The sequence below is a fragment of the Pithys albifrons genome, chromosome 11, assembly GCF_047495875.1.
Source record: "Pithys albifrons albifrons isolate INPA30051 chromosome 11, PitAlb_v1, whole genome shotgun sequence".
Taxonomy (NCBI): domain Eukaryota; kingdom Metazoa; phylum Chordata; class Aves; order Passeriformes; family Thamnophilidae; genus Pithys; species Pithys albifrons.
In genome coordinates, this window is record NC_092468.1 from 11,145,949 (window position 1) to 11,171,243 (window position 25,295).

At 38.3% G+C, this 25,295-nt stretch overlaps 1 protein-coding gene across 1 annotated transcript in view; it reads right to left on the reverse strand.

The window, feature by feature from the left end:
• The window catches only part of DNER (delta/notch like EGF repeat containing), a 113,598-nt gene that overhangs the window by 65,594 nt on the left and 22,709 nt on the right, over positions 1-25,295 (reverse strand). The window contains exon 2 of the mRNA XM_071566641.1: positions 5,285-5,581. Within this exon, the coding sequence (XP_071422742.1) occupies positions 5,285-5,581 (297 nt within the window). The remainder of the gene's footprint in view (positions 1-5,284; positions 5,582-25,295) is intronic.

A 25,295-nucleotide genomic window follows, 5' to 3' on the forward strand; every position in this document is an offset into this window, starting at 1 on the left:
AATAAAGCAGGACCTTTTCTGGCACAGAAATTCAATTCAGAACAAAATAAAAAAAGAAAAGAAAAAAAAAAAAGGCAGTTCCAGTACCCTTGCCCTGTAGCATGGAAAAACTACTGTGTAGCTTAACCTCCACACAAGTGCACTTGTTTCTATCTGCCAGAGTTTCATTGGGGACAATGCTTAAAAGAAAACCAGAATAGAAATAAAATTAGGGTTTACTTCTAACACATCTCCCCAGTGGGAGAGAAAAGCAGAAGTGTTCAGAGTAGGAGTACAGAAGAACAGCAAGCAGAGATGGACAGACTGCACCCAAAAACAGTATCCAATGAAGGCCTACCAGTTATTGTGGCACTGAAATGTGAGGTAAGAAAGGCTGCACATCCACACAGCGAGTTCTGTCCCTGGCAGTTTGTGTTTCTCTGCTCATCTGAGCAGAAGTCACTTTGTAGATCAGCAATCACACCACTAAGAGGATCCAGTGCATTTTGATGCTTGACAATCCTCTAGATAACACTATTGAAACTTTGTATTTCTGTCACAGACTAACAATATCAGTATTACACTAAGAGGCAGATGCAGCAGCAGGCACAGTAGGTTATCTCACCCAATGACAGTCTCTCAGATAGATTACCTGGTTATCATATTAACCATCTGCCTTCTGCTCTCAGGCTGACCACCAAAATCAATGTCAACTTCATAAACTCTGATGTTCAGTCTGCACAGGTTTTGGCTGGGATGGATTTAATTTTCTTCACAGTAGCTTGGGTGGTGCTGTGCTTTGGGTTTGTGAAGAGCACAGGGTTGATAACAGGGATGTTTTAGTTATCAGTGAACGGTGCTTACACAGCACCGAGGCCTTTTCTCTTTCTTAGACTGCCCTGCCAGCAAGTGGGCTGGGGTGCTCATGTTTGGGGGAACAGACAGACACAGCTGACCCCAAACAACCAAAGGGACATCCCACACCACACGATGTCACCCCTAGCAATAGAACTGGGGGTGGGAGGTAAAAGCTGGCCAGGGTTGCTGTTGCTCAGACTGGCTGGGCATCGATTACTTGGTGGTGAGTGTTTCGTTTAGGTTTTTTCTTTATTGTTTTGTTTTTCTTCCTTTTAAAAAATTCTTAAATTGTTTTTATCTCCCCTTGAGTTCTTGCACTTTTACCCTTCCAATTCTCATTGGATGAGAGTGAGCAGGTGGCTGTGTGGGGCTATTGCACTTTTAGAGACATTTAGGGGTTTGCTTTGAAAATAAATATAATAAAGAGTATCACCTATCCAGAGATGTTTACATCAAGTTGTCTGTCAGAATAGTGTTTGTACAGAAAGTTCCATCAGCAAATATTGTAGAGGAGAGTGTTAGTGAAGTTACAAATTTATCCTAGAAAAAAGTTAAAATTATTCTAGCAAAATCTGTGTTTTCTTCTGTCTCCTTATGTCTTTGTAGGATATATTTTTCTAAAAACAAAAGAAAAGTAATAGAGATTTCCAAACCAAATCTTATATACATGTAGAAGAGCTTCCTTAAGTTAAACCAAAATTATACACATTCCAGTACTTTAACAGCAATCATAAAAGGGAATGTCAAGAAAACTGATTAGGAAAGAGGCAAGTCTATATATTCCAGCCTTCAGGGATTTCCATGACAAAGATTTTCCTAAGATGTCATTCATAAGGATGGAGTTCTTATTCAACATTTAGCAACCTCAAATGGGCCTCTCCTCCATGATTCCATTCAGATTCTGTTCTGTTCCTCCTTCTACACCCATTCCATGCTTGGTCAAAAAGTGCACAAACATTTAGCAACACATTAAGCAGGCAAGATTCAAAGGTCCCTGTTTCAAGCAGAATTATTCCTTAAGGATATTCCATTGTTGCAGAGGAGGAGCAATCCATTTCAAGATTTTCCACCCTACTCAGCCATGCTCTTTTTAAAGGCTTATAATTTACTGCTAAGGCCACATCTAAAGCAAATGCTGTCCCCATTGCAAGGGGAATTAGAAGTTTATTGTAGCCTCTAATCATTGGTTCCAAAAGCTTGAATCTGAACACACACCTGCAGTGTGTGGCTCAGCTTCGCGAACGAAGATTTGGGAAGGGCTCTCCCCACGTGGGTGTGCCCTTCCAGCCTGCGCAGTGGATTTTAGGTGAGGCTCAGCTTGCGCAGAACTGGCCCCACCGTTTAAGTCCTGAGGTTCATCTGCCATGGCCGAGCGAGCTTGGACAGTGCCAGTATTTCACTCAGGACTAGAACCTACAGCACCCGGCATTTCCCAGGAGGTCTCCCATCCAAGTACCAATCCGGGGCTGACCCTGCTTAGCTTCCGAGATCTGACGGGATCGGATGTCAGGGAGGCATTTAACTGCCTTACAAACCTGCAGTATAAACAGAAGGTTAGACTAGGACTCACGTGCTCAGCATTCTAATTCCTGGCTGTGCACCTGGCAAATCCCTTCACTGTTTTATCCTTCAGTGTCTCCACCTGCAAAACGTGAATAATACTGCTGATTTTCTTTGAAAAGAATTTGAGAGCTCTTATGGAAAAGACACACATGAGAATATGGTACTGGTATTCTTACAGTTGATTTTGTACACAGAAACCTCTATTAAATCTGTTAATTGAGTCAGATTAATGAGATGGTTTCTTTTTTCTTCTACTATTGGCCAATATATATCTCTTCTACACTGTAACACAAAAGGTGATTGAACTGGGGAAATGTGAATTGTTAGTTGGATCTCTCTTGCAAGGGGAGTAACTTGATTGCCCCAAGTAAGAAAAAGAGTTCCCTTTCAACAGCTGAGCACAAAGACAAATTTGTATTATATTAAAGAAATCTACTGAGAGAAAATATTATTGTCCGTGTTTTTACTCCTTAATCTGCATATCAGGGAAAGATTAATTTCCTATATCCAGACCTCTTTAAGAAATGAAACTATATCCAAAGATATCTGTATGTTGTCTACTGGTTCAGACACTGCCAAGATGGTTCATCCCAGCAAAGCAGTGCCAAATATATCCCTGGGATCTGAGGAATACAGAAAACATGTCCAACTGCAAACATAGATCATGTGTCCCTTAGACAGTTTACTTCTCTCAGGTGTTCATTTTTTGACTTCCCAAAACTTCCTGGAAAAGCTTTCATATAAACTTCATCCTTGCAAGATAGTGAGAGCTTTCACTTGGAAAGATTCTGGCAAAATTTCGCTCTGAGACAAGAGTCAGAAGAACATTAGTTTAGTTCGAGTATCAGTGTAGAATAATTTAGAAAACAGAGAGCCCTGGAAGATTAAAAAAAAACAAACAACATAATAATACCAGCCTTTGATGTCCCCTGAATCTCAACAAACATCAAAACAGCACATTTTTGCAATGCAAAATGTCCATCTACTTTACTTTTTTGCTTTTAAGAGAGCAAGAAAGGATCAAGCTTTGCAAAGTCCCTAAAGTTATGGGGAAAGGTAGTATTTTTCTTATTAACACTTAACTTCTTACTTTTGAAGCCTCCAGCAAAGAGGCTTTGGAACACAAACCTTCAGGCAAATCAACTCCCTTCAGTTTAATATAGATCAGAGACAATGCCTTGAATCAGCAACTGAAATCCCTCTGTTTCAGATAATCCTCTCTTTCACTGCAGATTCCAAAGAACACGGTAGAAGGTCATTATGCCAACTAGAGAGCTTGTGAAAAATACCAGGCCCATCACAATATATTAAAAACATATCAACACAAGCAATTTTACAATAGGGCAGTGAGTAATTTCCATGTTTGTGTTAATAATGCAATTGATAACCTTCAGTATTCCTCAGGAAGAACAGAGAAGAGATGCAGAAGGGTGAATTTGAGCTATTAAAATACCCACTTGTGAACAATCTGTTTGACTGAAATTCTTAGTGAATCTACCTAAAATGCAAACCAGGCAAAAATGTTACTTATACAACACCAGACTACAGATTGAGGAATACACACCAGGGAAATGTGGTACAGGGAAGAGCATGCCCTTAATTGATCAGGACATATGGAGCAACCATGCAGAGATGAGACTGCATTTCAGCTAAGTAATAAGAGCAGACCATTGTTTGTTTCTGCTTCAGTGCTCTCTCCAAACTCCATCCTTGGTGCCTGGCACGTGTTCTACTGTAAAATATCAGGCAAGATGGAATTCCAAGAAATAAAGATTGTGCTCCAGACATTCCCCACCAGAACTCCTACTGAAATGTGATACAGCCCTAAAATACTCGCACCTCAGATATAACCTGAGAGTCATAACCCATCAAACATATACTTTACATAGGTTGATTCTACTTTCAAAAAATTGATTTAAATGAATGTTACAGTAAAAACATCTACAAATTCATTTGGGCTAGCAAAGAATGATGAAAAACACACTTCTTCCAGGATTAAACTCCTGCCTGTTCACTTTGACATTGTGTAGTGTGTGAAAATACCTCAGGAGAATCAAACTCATTGAAACGCTACAAAAAAAGATACAATTGACATTTTACCTATTTATTCCTGAATAAACTGAAATGAAATTACTTTAAAAGACTTTTCTCAATAAGAAAAAGATGTCACAATCGCCTACAGAAATTTATTCATCAACAAGCTTCATTATCACTATTGCTTGGTACTAAGCTGGTCATTACTTTAACAGTAACTAGGTAAAGTTTCATGATTTTTTTTTATTTTTGCAGATACTGGGTCCATGTAAGACATTTAAGCATTACTAAGAAAGCAGTGTACAACACAGTAGAAAGCAAAAGATCATATGTTGTGGGCTTTCCAGCTGTAGTTTTGCCAGATAATGTTAAGTTTGAGATTGTTTGTAAAAGTTACAACAAATGTTTTGAAAGTTCAAACATTTAAATGTTTCCACCACTGTCATTGCATCTCCAGAGTTGTGAACTGTGTCATATACTACCACTTTAATCCTTAAATAACCATGTTTTCTTAACACCTCAGGAATATGTATTTTCCAAAGCAACATATAACTGTGAATAGCAAAAACTATATTAAAGGTTCAGCCTTTATTTTTGGCTGAATTTAATGTTTGGAGATACGGTGTCATACAAGCGCCTGGAAGAATCAATAGCATTCCATTTCAGAGAACCACCTAACACAACACACAGGCCAACTTAACCTTATTTATTTAGCATATTAACTCAGGGCAGAGTTCACACCTGCATCTTCTCATGGAGACACCCACGAAATCATGCACAAATGACATCCCAAATATTATAACACTAAAGTTTTTTCCTGTGTATTTTCATTTAGACAGAATACTCTCACCTCTATTTCATCCCACTTCAGATCTACAACCCTCTGTCCCGCTCTGGGCTGCCACGTGGGTAAGGTGACGGTGGCTCTGGAGCGCGGCAGGACCGTGTCCGGCTCCGCGGTGGCTGCGCTGCTGCGCGGCGGCCCCGGCGGCTCCGTCCGCTCCGGCGCTGGGAGCAGAGAGCTGGGAGAGGAGCGCTCACAGTTCGCTCCCTCGGAGCCTTCGCCACACAGACACAGGTAGCCATCCCCGCTGCTGCTGCAGTTGCCATGGTGACAGGGGTTGCTGGCACAAGGATCTGAAACAAACTGGAAAAAACATATCATACAGGTCAATGACTGATTATGAAGGATTTATTTCTGAGTTTTATGAATACCATAAAACAGGATTCTTTCCCCCTACTGTATTTATCTTCTAAACATATTTATGGACCAAGCTCATCTTTGATGTATCTTCAAGGAGGTAAATTCAAAGGATTAAAGAAGAATACAAATTAATCTGTATTAAGTACTTTCCTCAGACCATTTATGCTAATTCACTGTTGCCACATTCAAGCAAAGAGATAAGCATGAAACAGGAACGTGGCCACCGTTGGTTATCAGGAATTTTCAAAAACAGTCTTAAAAAAATAACCTTTTCAAGGAAGACAACAGACATCTTGAAATTTAAGGGATTAACAGAAATAGGAATGGGGAGCAGAACTCGTACAGACCACCAGGTCATGGAGCAGCTCTGTGTGGTCAGAGTTAAGCCCATCACGCAATCCCAATCATGGACACAGCTCCCAGTGTGAAACAGCCAGGCCTTTTACCCACACTGCATTTAGGGGACAGCAGTTTCAGAATCCAATTCAGTTTGGTGCTGGAAACTTTCTAACAGGAGTTCAAAAGTAGGGACAAAAATGTGCTTGTTCTTAAAACAGCATTTGTAGAAGTATAGGGTGAGACTGAGCTCAGTGAGGTAGGAAAACTCCTGTCCTAGGCTTGCATACCTTTAATTTCTATCTTAAACTTACCTACAGCTAGTTTGCACTCAGTTTCTTTTATCATCTTTGTTCAGGTTAAATGTCTTGCCTCTTCTATGCTGATTTTTACATCCATAATGTATTTATAGAATATATGTACAAACTCGTCTCAAGTTTCATCTCCTAGAAAAGCAAGCCAAGCTTGTCCAGACTCCTCAGTGAGGACAAGCCCTTCTCTCCAGACATGTGCTCATTTTTGCACCTGGGACTCCAAAGTTTAGCACTGCCTTTTGCAAATACATCAATACTTTTGTTTGTCCTGGAAACAGCTTCCTTGATAATATTTAGGAAATACGGCCTCAGTTAGAGCCAAATCACTCTGCTGGCTCACTGTCATCCGTTGACCAAGAGTCAGGCGGTTCCCCTGATTTGTCTTCACATCAAAAGGACAACCCACCACTGGAATCAGACATTTCTTCAGTCTTTAAATGCAAATTTCACCCAAGTGCTCCAGTTCTAAAGGTTTCCCAGTTCTTCCCTGTACAATGTTCCAGTCCTTCCCTGAATAAGCAATGCTTCTTTTTATATTCCTCAGTAAAGAACCACAGTTATCTATTATTAAACATTTGTTTTAACTATCACAAGAATGACATAAACCTTATCTATGATTAATGTCATAAAAACAAGTATTGGGTCACTCTATACCAGGGATTTTACCTTTCCATCATTCCAAAGGTCTGGTGCCACGGCCACCAAATCCTAATACTACACTGTCTTATAAAAAACTATTATTATTGGCCTCAGCTGGAATTCTTTCTTTGGCTGGAATTTTTGTGTATCCCAGACTGTAACATCTTTGGACAGAAAACAGAGCTAACGTTATGATGAAAGTTAATTTTGGAGTCAGTTAATGATGAATGTCAGACTTTGTACTGACTGATGTAGAAGAGTCAGAGGCAGTGGAAGACACTTCAAAGTATATGGTCTGCTCATTTATCTAGTGGGTTTGGTTACAGCTCAAATGTTATTTGCTTCGCATGGGAACACATCTCATACATATCAGGTGATACATTAGACATCAGGGGCAAGCTCTGTCTCCTCTTCATCTTTAAAATTCAACTATATAGCAATTTTATGTATATACTTGATACATCAAAGAAATATGGATCTTTATGATCAGAAGGGCTTATGTCCCTAAAGTCTCTTTCTCCTGTATATAAGTTCTCCAAGAACAATTTCTAGATCTCTCCTCCACAAAATGATATTTAAGTGACAGAAAAGAACAATTTCCAGGAAGGAACAAAACTAGTTCTATTCTATAGTTTGTCAGTTATATTTTAAGCTTGTTCCACAGCCAAGTACCAGAGATATTCAGAGAAATTTCCTTTTCCTTTAAGAGTATTAAAGATAAAAAGTGTTGACACGTGAACAAAGCCGAGTTCAAAAATTGTTTGCAACAGTTTTTCTTATTGCAGTATCTTGGACTAAATCTGAATTTCAAAGACATTGTTGGATAAGCTCTTTACTCCCACTTTCACAATAAATCCAAACTCGCATTAATCCATTTTTTGTTAACAATTTAATTGTTCTTGTCACACTTAAAATGTTAAGGTTATAATTTGCAAACCTAGTAACAAGAAAGATGAAATAACCTTTTCAAACAATCACAAAGGGCACTTTTCCCCATTAGTTAATACATCCATCCACTTTACAAGCAAAATAATACAAAATGCTGTGTGACACATACTATTTGCTGTACACTCTTTCGAGCTTGTTTGGCTGGAAACAGCCTTGCTTCATGACAAGCCCTGCTTTGTCCTGCCCCTGCCACACACTGCAAAACACCTTGTGCCTCGTGAACCACCCCCAGCCTTCCACAGAGTGGAAGGGAAAACATTTGAAACTTAGACAAAGAATAAAAAGAAAAAAATGATGAGTGTAAGATGTAGAACTTCAGCCACAGACTTTCTTAGAGCTTTGTTTTATGAAGTATTTCACAGGATTTTATCATTCTCTTTTCTTAGTAGTAAATCTAAAGCTCATTTGTGTTTCAAATAAGCCTATCAAAACAGATCAATGTCCTTTATGCATAAGTTTTCTGTTAAATTAGCAGATAAAAAGAGTCAGGCAAATAAAACTGATTCATTTGTGTTGTTTGTGATGTGTCTGTGGTTCCCCATGTCTTTTCCAAGGAGGCAGCGATGGCTGGCCAAGGGATCTGAGAAACACCTCACACACTGAACAGCATGGCCACAGCAGAATTAAATGTAACTAAATGTGAAGGCTTAACCTTCAACAAAGTACTGAAGTTCACGACAACAAAAGGCAAGAAGAAGAAGAAAGAAAGAACTACCCTTGGTCTCATCAGTATGAGCTGAACATAAGGATAGTGCAAGTACACGACTAAAAGAGCCCTTTTTCCAGCCATTCCTTGTGAAGTTCACACTTAAAGAGACTGTTGCACAGAGAAAAGGAGGAAGCAAGTGACATGTATCCATATAGTCCATGATTAAATACACAGTAAGATCACTACTGAAGCAAAATACAGGGGTTTTTTTAGGTGTAAAATTTCCATAGGTATATTTAGTATTTAGGTCTCTTGTTTTCATCCCCATTTTTCCATTTAACAGTCTCTCTGTTTTCATACTGCATTTGTTGACTAAACAGGCCCAGGCAGCCGCTGCAGCTGCCACAGCCAAGCCAAACAGCACAAAATCCATTTGCACACAGCAACTATTCCCTGTGTCTGGAGAGCTGTAATCTTTGGAGTATTTTTCCAACAGACTCCTAAGACAGATGCACACCAAGGTGCCCTTCATATCATAGTTAATTTTCCAAAGGCAGATTTAACATGGTATAAACACTGGGCTTGTTTAAGAATCACACTCACAAACATTGACCTTTGCCAGCCAGTCCAGTTGTTTCCTAAGGTTTCAGTTTAAGATAAAACACTGCAGGATGTAAATCTGCGAGTTCTTTCTGTCAGTTCTACTTGTGGCGACACCAATTTGTCACTTGATAATTATTCAGAATCTCTTCCAAGTGGTTCTACTTGTTCTACCTGGGGACAGCCCCAGGTAGATCCTTCAGAGAATTGTAAGTCTAAAGAGAGAAAATTCTTCCACTTCCAGGATCAATTGCTGTGGTTCTCAGATCTGTAAAGTAACTTTAGCTGGTTGGGATTTGGACAGCTGTTTTTTCATGTGTTCTGGTAATAAAAGATCTTAAGAGAAATTTAAATCAGTAAAACTGGTTTTGTACCTACATTGCTGAAGAAATTCCTCAGTACAAAACCAGACAACTGCTCTCCTGGAAGATCCACTGTTGTATCGCCAGGGTCAGACACACCAACTCCAAGAGATTCATGGTACATTAAAAATTACCAAATTCTGAATACTTTAGAAAGAAAATAATTAAAAGCTACAGTCTAAGCCATTATCTGCTCTAAATACAGTAAGGAGGGGGGGGAAAGGGTTTTTTCCTTACAAGTCCATCTGAAATATCATCTATTTTTGCATATGCATCAATTCATGAAAAAGAGATGGAAACAGATTTAAATCTTTTACATAGCAATAGCAATAAAGATTATCTAGAAATGTAATCTCTTTGAAAAAATGGTTTAATTATGTTCAAACTATTATTTAAATTCATTCACATTCAATCCTTCACACAGTGAAGCTGTAAATCCCATTCTATCACACATTAAATATTAGTGCAAACTAGGACATCAAAGGCAAGGAAAAAAGATTAATTGAAATAGAAAAAATCTCAGAAGTTCCAAAAAACCACCCAAAGAAAAATCACTGACTTGAGTATATCAAATAAATGCATTTTATTCTGTTTTGAGAAAAGACTGCCTTGTGACTCGGTAGGACTCAAACAACATATCTGGGTACAATTTCTGGCTCCCCAAACATCCTGTGTGACCTGAGAACAATCACACTCTATCTCTGCCTCTTTCCCAACCGTAAAATGGAGATTGCACTTCCCTTCTCACACTGCCTGTGTTGTCTGGTTAGAAAGCAATCTTTTTTTTCAGGATGGGAAGCACAGAGACAGATGCAGATAGAAACTCTCAAGCAGCAGTGAAATACAAATGAAGATAATCAAGAAATTCAGGTTTCTTTTGAACACTTCTTTGCCCCAACGAACAGAAGTGTTTAGAGAAACACCCAGCAAACTTTAAAGTTAAGAAAAAATCCTAAATTACACCATCACTTCTAATTAACCCATAAATGACAGAAAAATCATCTTGATAACACATCTTTAGACACTGTATTGTTCCTCAAAATTTACTTGAAAACAAGTAGGTTGAAGAATACATTAATTTTCCAACTGTGGCCAAACATAACTGAAATAAACAAGTGTCTAATACACTCTGAGTACAGGAGTTACGAAGAAGGAGAGCTTTTTCCATATGAGATTTTTTTTCCATATCAAGATTTAGAAGGCTAAGGCCAAGAACGGTGTCACACTGAAAATACAATGTAAGGAACGTCTTTCTAGAAGTAAACATTGACTGTTTTCATTTGGCAATTAACTCAATGCCCCAACCCACGAAGAAAGCCATCAATGAAACTAATAAAGTGCAACCTTTATCAGAGAATTCAGAATATGATTCTTTGAAACACCATTAATTATGAGAATTTTGGATTCCTTCCAAGCTGCAATTCTCATTCCATGAGTTTTGAATATTCAGATTAATGAAAGAGTCAGTGAATGCAATAAAGGGATATAGAACTTTTTTTTTACTTCAGTGAAGCAGCAAAAAATGCCTAAAGAAATTGTTTAATTGCAAACCAAAGCATGGCTGCCCAAATCTATCTGCAAAACCAGCAAATACAACAAGGCAAAATTTGAACAGCATGACAGATCTTAAAACAGAGCTCCAGCAAACAGCTAATTTACCCTTGTGCAATAAGTTACCAGACACCAAATGCTTTGCCCTACCTATCCTCAGGCACATTCTTACCTCAAGGCACACTGAAATAGCTGCAAAGTAAACTGAGATCCCTCCCCTCTCCCTCAACACAAGGAAAATCTTTGCTTCACACTAACCACAGGGAACCGTCAGATATCAGCATGCACATAAACAATTATTGAAAAGCACCTTAACTTTTTTTTCTCAGCTTTTCTCATCAGACAATTTTTAATCCTTTCTTTTTAATATATATATTTGCCTTTTTTTCTGTAGTAAAAGGACATTCCAATTGTTTGATATTAGAACAAATATAGTGGATTTAATATACACTTTCTAAAAAGCCAAAGGAAGTCAGAATATCCATCCTGAAGACAGGACAACTACTTGAAGGGAAAGGATCTAAGAAGAACAAATAGGTATGTGAAGACCAGCATTGATATTGTTACTGCAGCAGCATCTCATTGTACTCTCAGTAAGGGTTGGCATCCTCCACACAGCCGTGAGATGGAATCCCAGGGTTCTCATTACTGGTGGCAAAATCAGGGGCTAATTCTGAAGAAAAAGTATTACATTCGTTACAGTGGCACAATACATTTGTTTGTTTGGATCTTATGCTATTATTTCCTTATTAAAACATCACACAGTGAAAGAATTACCAGTAGTGTCTTTATTCTTAATATTGTTTTCCTCTTTTAGAAGTAATTTTTCTTGAGCAACAGTAGGGCGCACAAAATATTTTGATGATGGGACATTAAGATATGTAATGATATGAGAATTCATAACATTTTTTATTTCTAGAATGAACTTGTGAAAAGCAGAAATTAAGTAAATATGATGCTTTAAATTATTCTAGAAGTTATTGACCAAAAATATTACAAATAGAATTCTATTAAAAAAGCCACAAGCAAGTGTTCCAACTTACATGCAAAGGATTTAGGGGGTTTTTGCAAAAGATTTATTAATTCCAATGAATTTAGATTTGAAGTTAAGCATACAGGTCACAGTCTAAACCAATGTTAATAGTAATATTTCAAAATCTTAAAGCTCTGCCATGAATATTCTGAATTATGGTGGGATCAGAACTAGACCAGGGAGGAATACACTTCAAATATTGTTATGAAAAAAATAATACCAAACAATCTTCTACTGGAATTTTCAAAACTGAATAAACAAATTAGTTAACCTATTGAAAGTAAGACGATCTAGAATTCCTAAAATTTTAGCTGTTTTAAAACCAGTAGTGTGCTACAGTCTCTACAGGAATGCCAAGTTCTACATGATCTACGTGTCTGTCCACCTTTACAAATACTGACCCCACTGAAAAAAACAGATTTGTCACTTTCTAGACATCTCAAAAGCAATCAGAGTTTTACTTTTGTTGCATGAACAAGCAACCACATAGAGAAGGAAGCCATGTAAATGTTCCAGCTGATATAAAGTGCACAGCATCAGCTCACACCGGTTACACACAGGACAGAGCGCCCTTAGGAAGTTCAGCAAGAGGAACAGCAACAGCATTCTCATTTTCTTTGGCATCAACATCAATCAACCTCAAGACACAACTTCACCTAAAATAAGACTTTATTAGTTCAAGTACTAATGGCATTTCTTGGTTTACAAGTCCAAGGCTTCAGACATTTTCTAGATGAGATACAGAGAAACAGACACACAGTTCTTGTAAGAATGAGAGAAGGACTGAATAATACAGTTAGTGGTGCATAAAGCTGGGCAGCTGAGCCAGCAACACTGCATGAAGTCCTGAAAAACTCACGACACGTGACACCTGGCTCCTCTCACAGCTTTTTGCCCACAAGAGGCTGTGAAAACAGGCAAAGATAACAAAGACATCCATAAGGTACCCAGGAGATGTGATAGAACCAGCAGTTCACGGATGTCACATTTCCAAATCAACTATGAAAAAAACAGTTAAATTTGGGGAGGTTCAAAAGAAGTAGTTATAATCTCAAACCACCATGCACCAGAAATTACACATTTTGCCCTCTGAGGCATTTGGGCATCAATAAAGCAGCAAACAGTTCTGCACCAGCTCAAACAGATGAGCATCAGATGGCTCTTCCAGCGCTTTCAACCAACCAACATTCCTGCACCCCAGCCAGGACTACTGACAACACAGACAGTCACAGCTATGTGGCCTGCTGATTTTTTGCTTATTTCTCATAGTTAAACATCCCACCAGATCCAAAGTTAAAACACTGTCTAGTTGGAGGAATACTGAAAGAAAGATGAAAACCCAGTGGCCACATGAATGTGTTCTCCAGCAGGCACTCTCTGGTTTGCTGTCTTGGACAATGGTGCTCCCTATGAGTGCCATTTTAATAACTCTTTCCTTTGTACATTAACATACACTTGATTTTAATCCTGGGCTCAGGATTAGAATTCTAAGACCCAGCTACTTTTTTTTGTGGTTACTGAGGGTTACCTCAAGAACTAAATAGACTTAATTAATCAATGCACTTAAACATACTGCAGAACAGACACCTAAAGAGGATGGAAGAAAAGGGATGTCCATGTGAGGTAACTGCCTTCAGCTCTCTCGTTAGAGCAGACAAGGACTCACAGCCTTCCCTATTGCATTAGGAACACAACAGTTTTCTGGTCACAGGAGATTTTTAATTTTAAAACAGGGTTGAAGTTATCTTTATCTCATAACAAAGCACCTGTCTGCACATACAGAGCAATATCCAAAGAGTTTCCAATCAACATGCACTTCCTAATCCCTGAAGAATTTACCATTTTACTGCGAAAGTAATTGGATTAAACATTGGAACAATGCTGGGAGAGAAATAAAAGCCCAAAATTTCACTGCTCCTCCTTGCTTAAACACCCTAACGCAGGTTGGCACTCGTCCCCATTGTCACACTCTCCACCTCTGGGAAGCCACTTTAAACTACACCGTTGTATTTTAGGGTTTGTGACGGGCTGGGGGAACTCAGCCCCTTCATGGCAGCTCACACACAGTAACTTGTTAAGGTATGAAAACAGCAGCCTGTGCCTGAACCTTAAGGATAAGCCAACCTTCAGATGCATAAAACAGGTCATTATATTCAGTGCTGAGAGGCAGAGCTTCTTTCAGTCTCATCTGAAATAACAGTTTTGCCCACTCCATAGAACAACCTTTTGGGGTAATTATTTTAAAAACAAATTTATCTTGTGGTCCAACAGACCTTCTAAAATCGGTACTAAAATAAACTGGATTATCATTTTTCCCATGCTATCCAGTAACAATTGCTCAGGGTTTTATCTTGCTACCTTATGCCAGTGTAATTTTTCTAATGTCATTTCTAATATGATTATTTTCTTTTAATTTCAGCTACTGAATCACTCTCACAACTTTGAGTTATATATATAGACTTTTAATTTCTTCAGTGCAGAAGACTGTGCTTCCTGGTAGGACAATTCATAAAGGAAACTAATTCTAAAATTTCTAGGTCTAGGGACATCAGAATCTGGAGTACAGCCAACACTCTGGGACAGTTGTATGCAATCTCTGGGCTCCTGAAGAAAGTTGCAGGGAGCCTGTCATTACAGATAGCGAAATTACCTCTCAGTGTGTTTACTACTTCTTTTCTGTCACATCACAGCTATCAAGCAGAAACTTGTTTGTTGTAAGATCTTGTTACTGGTGTCTCCAGCATGTCATGCATACTCACTGTTCAACATGAAAGGCACACATGGAAATGGTGAAACGAGACATGTTTCAGCCCAGCAATGAACTGCCTTGCTATCAAATGCATTACAATATTAATGAACAGTTTCTGAAAGAAATGACAGGATTTGTGTCCCCTCTAGATGAAAGGGCATAAATGAAAGGACCCTGCCCCTTTAGGGTATAAATCATTATAGGATTTCTTTTGCTTAAGGCTCTTTTTCAGTTGGTCTAAACAATGGAATCTGAAAAATCAGTCACAGTATTTCACAGTCTGTTTTTCCTAGCAGTGTAGAAAGCAAGGGTGTGACCTAAATAAGCTCTTCTATGAATTTTGTTCCGAGATAATATATGAGATGACCTTCTATCTGTCATCAGACTACACTGTGTGCACACTGTCAATTTAGTGTCCACTATAAACTCTAGAAAGAAATCTTGGTTAAACAATACCATTCTTCAATTATCCTCACACAGATTCCTCTTTTGATGGTTTACCCTCATGAACTGTTCTGTATGCAGACAAGTTGAATCTTAGTGTCACAGGTCATTTTCCCTATTATTTACTTCTACAAATCCATTATTACTCTCTTTGAGTAACTTAAAATCTGCTGGTTTAGGTAATTATACCAATACTAATTTATGTCTGTTGGCCCAGTGCCTTAATGGTTAAGAGACTTCTCTCACAACCTTGTTTGAAAAAGAGGTGAATGAGAGAAGTCCAGGATATCCAGAAGCTGTTTCATACACCTTCTACCATTCACTATCCCTTTTTGAGTACCAGAGATGTGGGTTGACCTTGGATTTAAATACTGATATAGTGATATTACTGCTTTTTCTTTGGTCCTTTCATCACAGCAATCAAAACATTAAACCCAACTTTTACAGCGATTCTCATTTGTTTTGTCACTCTGTGTTGTTTCCTCTCTACGTGACTCTCCCCTCACTCTATTCAAGGACAAAATTATTGTCTTTACAGGTGTAGACACAGAGGGTCTGTCTGTCACCTCTGAGGGTCTGTCACCATTCCCCTGCACACATGGACAATACACAGTGGTCATTCCCCACAGGAATGATGAGGGCAAGGATTTCTAGTCCTGCTGACAGCCATGCTGGGAAGCTCTCCATGGAATACACAGGGAACAGCAGCAGAGTTCTGTTTGCTGCAGGTCACTCCTGCTGCCTTTCATCAATTAGAGTCCTATAGGCATGCTTGCATTATTAATAGTTTTCTGTTATTTTTTGCAAGTTTTCATTTATTCTTATAACAAAACATTCATTTTTGGTGGCAAACATTAGGGCTTTTTAAAGGTACTCTCCTGTATCAATTTTTGATATAATGGATGGCAAGACACACAAGAGTATCTGAGAGCCCTTCAGAGGGAAGAAGTGTTTATTGATACTATTTTCCTCCAGATTATTGTGTTTGCAGGGGCCAAACCACTTATGTCCTTTTGAAACAGATCCAAGACTTCAAGGGAACATTTCCTGCTCCTGCGAAAGAATTCCAGGTGTTGTCTGGGGTCACCCCCAGCACTGCCTGCACATCACAGGCACTGCTGAGGCTCCTGCACTGACACTCCCAGTGCTCAGCTCTGAGAAAAGGGTTGGTCACAACATCAACGATGCTGCTTGTCCTGCGGTAACTGTTGAAAGATGGTGGCTTAGGAAACATTGGAAGAGGCAGCCAAACACAGAGTCTACCAACAGCAGAACATACAGCACATTTTGCACAATATAAATCTCTGGGGGCCCATCCAGTGCAACATGAAATTCAATTTGTACATTCACATATTTACATCACAGGATGAGATAGCACGTTTGGACAAAAGTCAGGGGTTTATATTGAAAATTACACATACACAACTTCCATTAGCATTTTGCCCTTCACCTTCAGCAAACAGGATCATCCAAAACCAAACTTCTTTAAAAAAGATAGGAAAAATATAGGAAAAAAAATAAAAAGAAAAAAATTTTAAACCACTGCCATGGGCATGCCTTGCGGGAAGCTTCTGGTGATGGACAAAACAATGGCTCATTAAATCCCTGCTGTGCCATATCCTACCCATCTTATCCTGTCAGGCTACGTGATATTTTCAGACACTGCACAACTGCCATTCCCTCTGAGGAGAGAAAGTGCCAAGGAGCAGATTCTTAATGCTGTATTTGCAAAACACAACATACCCTCACTGAGGCATAAATTTTGTCATTAGTCCTTGCTCTCTCACTGTTAGTTGGTCCAAAAATTGTTTTAGTTAAGTATTTAAAAGGATAACCAAAATATGGAGAGCAAAAAGAAAAGCCAAGAAAATAATTTTCTCTCTTCATTTGTCTTGATTCTGCTTTTCTTCTTTATACACATAAGACCTTTCAGAGTTACAACATTCCTTCAAGATTCCACTGAAAGTCAAAAGAACTCAAAAACCACGATGTGATTAGCTACTAATCCTGGCAAACCTCTTCCCATTAATTTACATGCCTTTTGCATTACAGAAATTCTTCTTTAATTAAACACTTAAATTTTTTTCCTGGGAAATAAAGAATCTAAAAAGTCCTTTAATCAAGTAATTTCTTATTTAATGTAGAAGGCGAAAAACTCTGAAATAGGTTAGGAAATAAAAGCTGCAAAGAGAGTCGAGAGCAAGAACAAAAGTTGCTAAGAGAAGTTGACCAGGACAGGCATAAACCTATTTTGACAGTACAGGAGAAAGAAGTATTAATTAATCAAAACATCTAATTACTGAATTAGTCTGATTTTCTAATATTAGTCTGATTTTCTAATATTTTCAGATGATGAAACATGGATTCAGGATTCTTTTCTCATTTGCAACTAGACACTGAGTTGCAGATGAAATAGAGGAAGAAGGATGTGCTACAGTTTTCAGCCCCCCCAAAATAGATTTGTATTGCAAGGACAGAAAACAAGTATTTTACACAATAACATGAAAACATTTGAAAAATAAGTCAGCTATACTTGGCAGACTTGGCACTGTATCCTTAACCTGAAATCTTCCACTACAATGAATTCTTGAAACATTCAGCTGCAAAATACTTGGAATACTAAAGCACTACTTTCTGAAATAATAATCTAAGGAGACAAAGGAGAAAAAAAGTTGAAGTGCTAAAGCGTTAAATCTGAAAATGGTCTTTATGAATGTAGATCATATCATCATATTACTTTTACTTACCAGGTAAATATGTAGGAGGAATAGGAATATCCATATATTGCAGGACACAGAGTACAATGAATTTTTAGAACTACTGGGACCTACATTTTAGAACAGAAACAATCAGTTAATGATCTACTCCCATCTCTCTCCTCTTCTGGAAAAATCAGGCTGTTGCTCACCTTCCAAAAAACTTTCTTATGAAATTCTTCCTCATACCACTACTGCTTCTTAATCAAATTTTCTGTAAGTTCTCTGTAATTGCTGAAATATACTATAATTGGAGTACCATCATGGGAAATCTTCTCCAATTACATCCTTAAGGACTGCAGATTCTTACACCTTACTATTTTCAACTGGTTTTATCCAGCTGATGATCACACTTCCCTTGGAACAGAGCCTCCAATGAGCATTGGACATTGATGTATATTTGCATCCTTGACTAAAGAGTTATCAGTTGCCAAGTCAATTTAAGACTCAGAGAATCAGTAAATATCCTAGAGAATCCTGTTCCCCTGCCTGACAGGGATCAGGAATTAATCTGTCCCCAGCTCTGATACCTTCCACGCAGTTCTGGTGGATATTCACATACATGCCAAACCTCCCAACGGCTTTCAGGAGCATTCGGTTTGCTAGATCCAGTTTTACTGTTGTCTCTCTGGGCTCAGATCCTTAAGCACACATTCACAGGCACGCCCAACATCTCTCTAATCTCCTGTTTGGAGGACACCACCATCCAAATATCATGTGCTTGTTTCAGGAGAAACTCTCTCATAGTGGGTCCCTTCCAGCTCAGAATATTCTGATATATCCTCGAAGGTGATGTCATGGTGGACTTCCTTAGCTCGTGGTTTACCTCTGACAGTGAAGTCAATTAACACTCAGACACTGATTTTTCATACATGCACCTACTTGGTGAAAATGAAAGAAAAGAAGTGCAGTTGGTGGAAAACCACCAATATGTGAACAAAATCCCCTTTGCACTGTGGAGGCTGCAAAAGGATACTCAGGTTACAAATCAGTCCAAAAGCTTTCTTACTGTATTTAGCCTTGTAACATCCACTCTCCTCATCAAAAATCACTGGGGAAAAAAGCATCCCTCCTTACAACCTCAGAATCTGCTCTGCCAGTTTACTGAATCCATACCATTTTGCCTTCCTGCTCAAATGATCTGCTGCTTAATTACAAGCTCATCTGGAAGGATCAGTATCTCCTGGCAGTAAACAATTCATTATCCCAACATTCCTGCATTTGAGTCAGACGAACCCAAATCAATTTCTGATAATCATTTGCTACATGCACCCTTTATCAATACCCCTTGAATTCCAGGACCAAATACACATTCAAATGAAAAAGAAAAGGGGAAGAAAAAAAAAAGACAGGAGTGGAATCTTTTTTATGGTCTCAAAAGACAACCAGATACACACTAAATCCTCATCGTCTGAGTCTCTGAAAGGAATAAGTGAATAAGGATTTCTGAAATCTTACTGAAATGATGTTTGAAGCCTAAAAGATGGAGAGATGCAATACATAAAAAGTTATTCTTATAGTCTCCCTCTGCCAAATCACTGATTTCCTGTGACAGCAACAACAAAAGAGTAAATGAAATATTAAACTCCCATGTAAATCAGATAAAAAACTTTGCTCACTGCTTTCAGCAAGACTGAATTCTGCTTCACTATCTGCTCTTGCCATATCAAGTGGAACAAAGGACAGACCAACAGAAAGCCTAACATGGACTGTATACAATGCATGCAGTAACAGGGACTGTTTCAATCATTGTCAACATCTGCACAAATAATCAGCCAGAACAAGTTTATTTAAAACACAGGTATACACAAAATATAGACAAATTACAGACTTCATTGTACTCAAAGCTGGCCTTTCTCCAGTGTTTTCACTTCTATTTATTTTAAGAAACATCTTACCAGGAATGAACTATTGCCCATGACAATTTTCCTGGAATTTAGTGACATTCAGGTACATTCAGGTTCAATGCCAGTCCAGTTCTGGCAGCCACGCTGGCCCTCAACAGATCCAGAGGGAAAAGAGAATCCTGCAATCCAGAAAAGTTTTAAGGGATCTTCCTGGTCTTATAGATGAGTATTGGATTTGGAAACAGTAATAGACTGAAAGGTAAGACAAAAGCAGGTGGCTCATGAACAAGCTTTGTCACTTTGCTTTGCCAACATATTTCCATCTTCATTTGTCGCACTTCTGTTACTTTCCTGTCACCCATTACTTGAACACACTGCATATTTGATGAAGACATTCAGGAATAATTTCTTGCACACAAAAATGTCAAGTAAGAACAAAATAATGAGCAATTTCATTTTAATTTATGACCTCAGATAGGATTTGAACCTTGATAAAAAGGAGAGGAACAACCTTTGGACTGCCTGAATTATGATCTCCTTGGATTGTGATTCTAGTCTTATGTGGAACAGAGCCATTGCTATTTATGTCTGAAATACAACTAAAAAAACATTGGGTATTTTAACTGAACAACCAACCAGAGAAACCTCCTCTCTCACAAGCCAATAGAATGACAGCAAGAAATGCCTGTAAACCCTTGCTGTGGTAACTAGCACATAAAAAATAAACCCATTTTCTACTACAAACATGTACAGAGATGTGCCAGGTAAATATTTGGAAACTGCACGGCTGGTATTACAAGCAGATTGAGGCATGGCACTATCCCATCCTAAATTTCTTTAGGGTACATTCCTTCTGCCCACACTTTGATTGCAAAGACAGAAAAATAAAAGCCAAGCAAAGCAATGCTGTTTTTAGATGACAAACCATCTGGTAAAATGCCTACAATAATTACTCTGTTTCCTTTAGAATAACTTTCCATATGTTGGTAACTAGCTGTATTTTCTTGTCCCACAATACAATCAGCTTAGAACTAAAAATGCACTCTAGAATGCTGAAATTAGACTTGTATTGACAATTTAGGATATACCCTACTGCAACTGTACTTGTGCTTTTATTTAAAGAAAATTACGCCTGCTGATTTAGTACAGCTCTTTCTCACCCACCCTTATTGGATTTCAAATTGCAATGATCTTGCAAAACAAAGTACAATCATATTGGGCTTGGATTCGTTCTTTTTCCTCTCTCTTTTTTTTTTTCAATAAAAGCCACCACATCTGTTTCACCTACTTATCTGCTCTGCCTATTATAGAGCTATTTCCAAAAATAAATGTATCTTTTTTATCTCCATCCCAGTAGACACATTCTGTATCCTCACCAGTCCTCCTATGGCCAAGATTTACTACCCCAGATCAGCAAATGAAATGCACTGAACATTTTTAACACTTATCTTATAAATCCCTGTTCTGCTTTCAAACAATACTTGAACCTTTTCCTCTCATAATTTTTATTTCTCATAAAGTGCTCTTGCCAAGAAATGCATATTACTCCACATTACATCCGATTACACCCCACAAACTGTGCAATTTATCCTTTGAATGGTTCTATTAATTACAATTATTAGCTTGTCTGCATTTTCCAACTATCAAACCCACTTAGCAAAATGTGTTTGTTTTTACAAAGCCCACCCAACTGGTATAAAGTATTTTTATATTGAAGGAAAACTGAACTAAAGTTGCTAGTTAAAAGCTACAGAGAACAATCAAGCCCTGAGACAGAACAAGCTATTAATTGACAAAGCAAGTGATAAGACACTCAATGATGTGACAGGACGGCAGAGTTTTGTTCTTTGAGAAACACTGACACCCTGCACCTAAAGCAACACTGACACCTCCATTGTTAACGTACAAGCACAGGCACAACTAGATGACAGAAATTCTCTTGATTTAGCAGCAAGTTTTTTCTCCATAATTTGTCACAACATGACAAGTTCCACCCCGCAGCATCTGGCAGGCCAGAAATGACCGAACAATGCAAACACCCCTGAGGCTGGGGAAAGAAATCCTAGTAAATACATCTCACATTCCTTAAATACAGCACCAGCCTCCCAAAACTGATATGAAAAAGTCAACACACCTGGTATATCACAGAAATTTAAAATGTATCAGTTTGGACACTACTTAGCACTGCAGAATCTCTGATCTCTGCAGTGAAAAATTAAACCAAACAGGACATCACCCTTAATTTTCCTTACAATCAATATTTACCCCCAGGCCAAAAGCCAACACCAGACAGAGTGCATGGGCATCATGAAATGACATTAGGGATGGAACAGTTAGGAGTAAATAAACTGAAAGACAACAATTGAGGCTGTTTTTAAAAAAACATTTGATAGGGAAAATAAAATATGAAAGATAAAAAGTTAAAATAAAAATTACTTGTATAAATACTAAATATGTGAACAGCCTAGTTAGAATCCAAAAGGTTGAGCTTCCTACCAAATAAAATGTTCCATAGGTCACCTAGTTCAGTGTTTAGTACCATCACCTGCCTTAAAAATTGTAAGCATTTTCAAGATGTATCAGAAATTTTCCCTGTTTCTTTATTCCTTACAGCAATGTATTTTAGAGTCTCCCTTCTGACAGACCCAACATTCTGGTAATGTCCAAAATAATCACACAGTAGACAGAGGGGTGGGGGGAGGTATAAGGAAAGGGGAGGGTTAAATTAGAGAAAACAGACTATGTAAGATCCATGGTGCAATAGCCCCTCTACTTTTATTTACTATAAAATAAAAGAACTTCTCTTTATATACATGGCACTCAAAAGAGATTCCCTCAGCCTGAGACTGCTAGAAATGGGCCACATTTCTGTGATTTAGTGTCAGCCCATCCTATGAAGGCTCGCACAGAATTACAGTGGAAATCTGTTTGTAACTGGTTTAGAAATGTGACTTTATGCAAGAAAAGGAAAAAAAAGAAGAGTGGTGACTCACAAATGTCAGGTGTGGTCTCACTGCTAGTCCAGGGGCAACAGTGGTTGAGACTCACCTGAAGGATGAGATGTTTCTGTATTTCAGCTGCCCTTTCACTGCACCAGGTCCCTTCATTGTCCCTTCCTCATCTCATAACATTCTCCCTCCCTTCCCACCTCCATCAAATGGAGAATGTCACATTTCCTGCTTGTTCAACTAAACGGAACTTTGCTCCTTTCACAAACCTCTTACATCAATGGAATACATTACTGTGTGTCTTGCTGATTAGGGAACATGTCACCCTCCAGCAAAGGCTTCTGGAAATCATTCTTGAGTTCAAAAATTTTCATCTCAGACCAACCTCACTGCAGTCACAACTCTGGTCCTACTTTAGCTAAACAGACCCCCGCACTCTGCTCCTCCTCCACCACTCAAAGCTACATTCTTAGAGTTATGTCTTTGGGCACCTTCCTGTGCACTGGCTGGAACTCCACTAGAAGTACTGACAAATTTTCACTGCGTGTAACAACATTCAGGCACAATTTTAGTTTGAAATGTAAAGCTTACATTTAACTATTTTTCTTTTCCAGAAAATGCAGGCTAGGTTTTCTAAGCACTTCTTAGAGGTAAAATAGAGCAAATTCCACACAAGTTAAGAGAACTTTAGGCAAAAAGCAAAAACAATGTTATATTTTTTGGTCTATCCCAGTTTAGAATACTTCCAAATTTATTTTTTTTACTCAGAGCCCTGTATCTTTCAAGACATAGAAAATTACAGATTTTCTAATATTTACTTCTTTATAAATAGAAGTAGGTTTACATTTTGTACCACTTATTGTGAAGATACAGTAATTTTCTGAGAAGGATAAGCCAGAAGTCATACCCAGCTTTGGAGGTTACCACACATTCTTAGATCATCGGTATAAACAAAGCAAACCAAAGCAAAGCAAAGACTTGACAGTGGGCCCCTGCATCCAGTATTACATCCAAAACTTGCTATTTATCTGCACACATCCCCCTCATTTCCTTTGTTGAAATGCTGTACATTTTTCAGATCAGTTTGTTTTCAGTGAACGAAGACAAACATTTAATTGTGAGTTTTATTAACATAAGCACACACCAGAATTCCCCTCGCTGCTGGTGTAGCAACTGGTTATAATTACACTAGACTAGGCTTCTGGACTATGTTCAAAATCTCTTTTTTGTATTCATATAATGCTAAACCATGGTTTAATCCAAGCCTGACATGGCCTTTTGGTGCTACCATCAATATTTACTTTACTGAATTTTACCTGTTAAGTGGATCATCATAATTTTGGAATTTCTCAAAGGTCAAAGAAAACTCTACAAATTAATGATACTAATCCACTTGGTAGCCAAACCCCCTTGGTTTTACAGAGACTCCTCATACACTGCAGAATATCCCTGGCTCTTAAATGCTGCATCTCTGTGTCAACAAAAAGAGGCTTAAAATGAGCGAGTGGTCTTCTGGATAGTGATTATCCCTGCAAAAATGTTAAATATTCACTAATATTTGTTTTACCTGGATTCTATAAAAAAACCTGGCATGCACAGTGAACCTCTGCATTTTAAAGTGCTTGAATCTTTCACCCTCACAAAATGTCTTTCATCCAGAAATGAAAGGCCATAAAGTATAATGTCTTACATGATAATTGAGGCTTTGCTAATCAAACTTCTGGATTAAAAGTTTTACCCAATTAGCTCCCTGTTAAAAGATATGGTTACTAAATTGTCACATTTTCTTTCCAATTGCTTCCTCTTATCTGATTTCTGTTCTTGGGTCCTTGTGGTGACCTATATAAGATGACAAAGTCTCATTATCAGGATTCTGCAGCACCCAGAACGGGCTGTAATTGATGAACTGAAACCACAGCTGCAGCAAGAGCCTGGAGATTTTAAGCCAAGCAGGAAGGTGTTCCTTTGAAGAAAGACAGAAACGGGCTGTCCTCACCAGGGCTTTGAAAGCAGGGGTTGGTAAAAATGTGAAGTTCTATTATATAAAAATAAAGAGGATTTAGGAAAAAAAACTTGATACTTTTATCCCCCTAACCTCTTTTTGCCCATACAAATGTGGAAAAATCACTTGAAGTCCAGGTAGCCATTCAGGAGCACCACTGCTCACACATTTCATGTGCTTACAAAGGAGGAACAAAAAAAATATAAAAATTAACTTCTGTTGACATTGTTTGTGATACTTCACACACAAAAAAAAAATTAATGAGTAAATCTAGTCATGGAAAATCCATAGAATTCCTAGAACTCTAGAAAGGACATACACAGATATCACCCAAAAAAGTGCTAATGAACGACCTTAGATGATCACAACACATCTCCTCTGACAAGATGTTATATCCAGTGGGCCAGCACTGATCAGTAGAACAAGCAAAGCACAACACAAAATAAACTCAGTCTGGGAGCACATCAAATTCCTGGGAG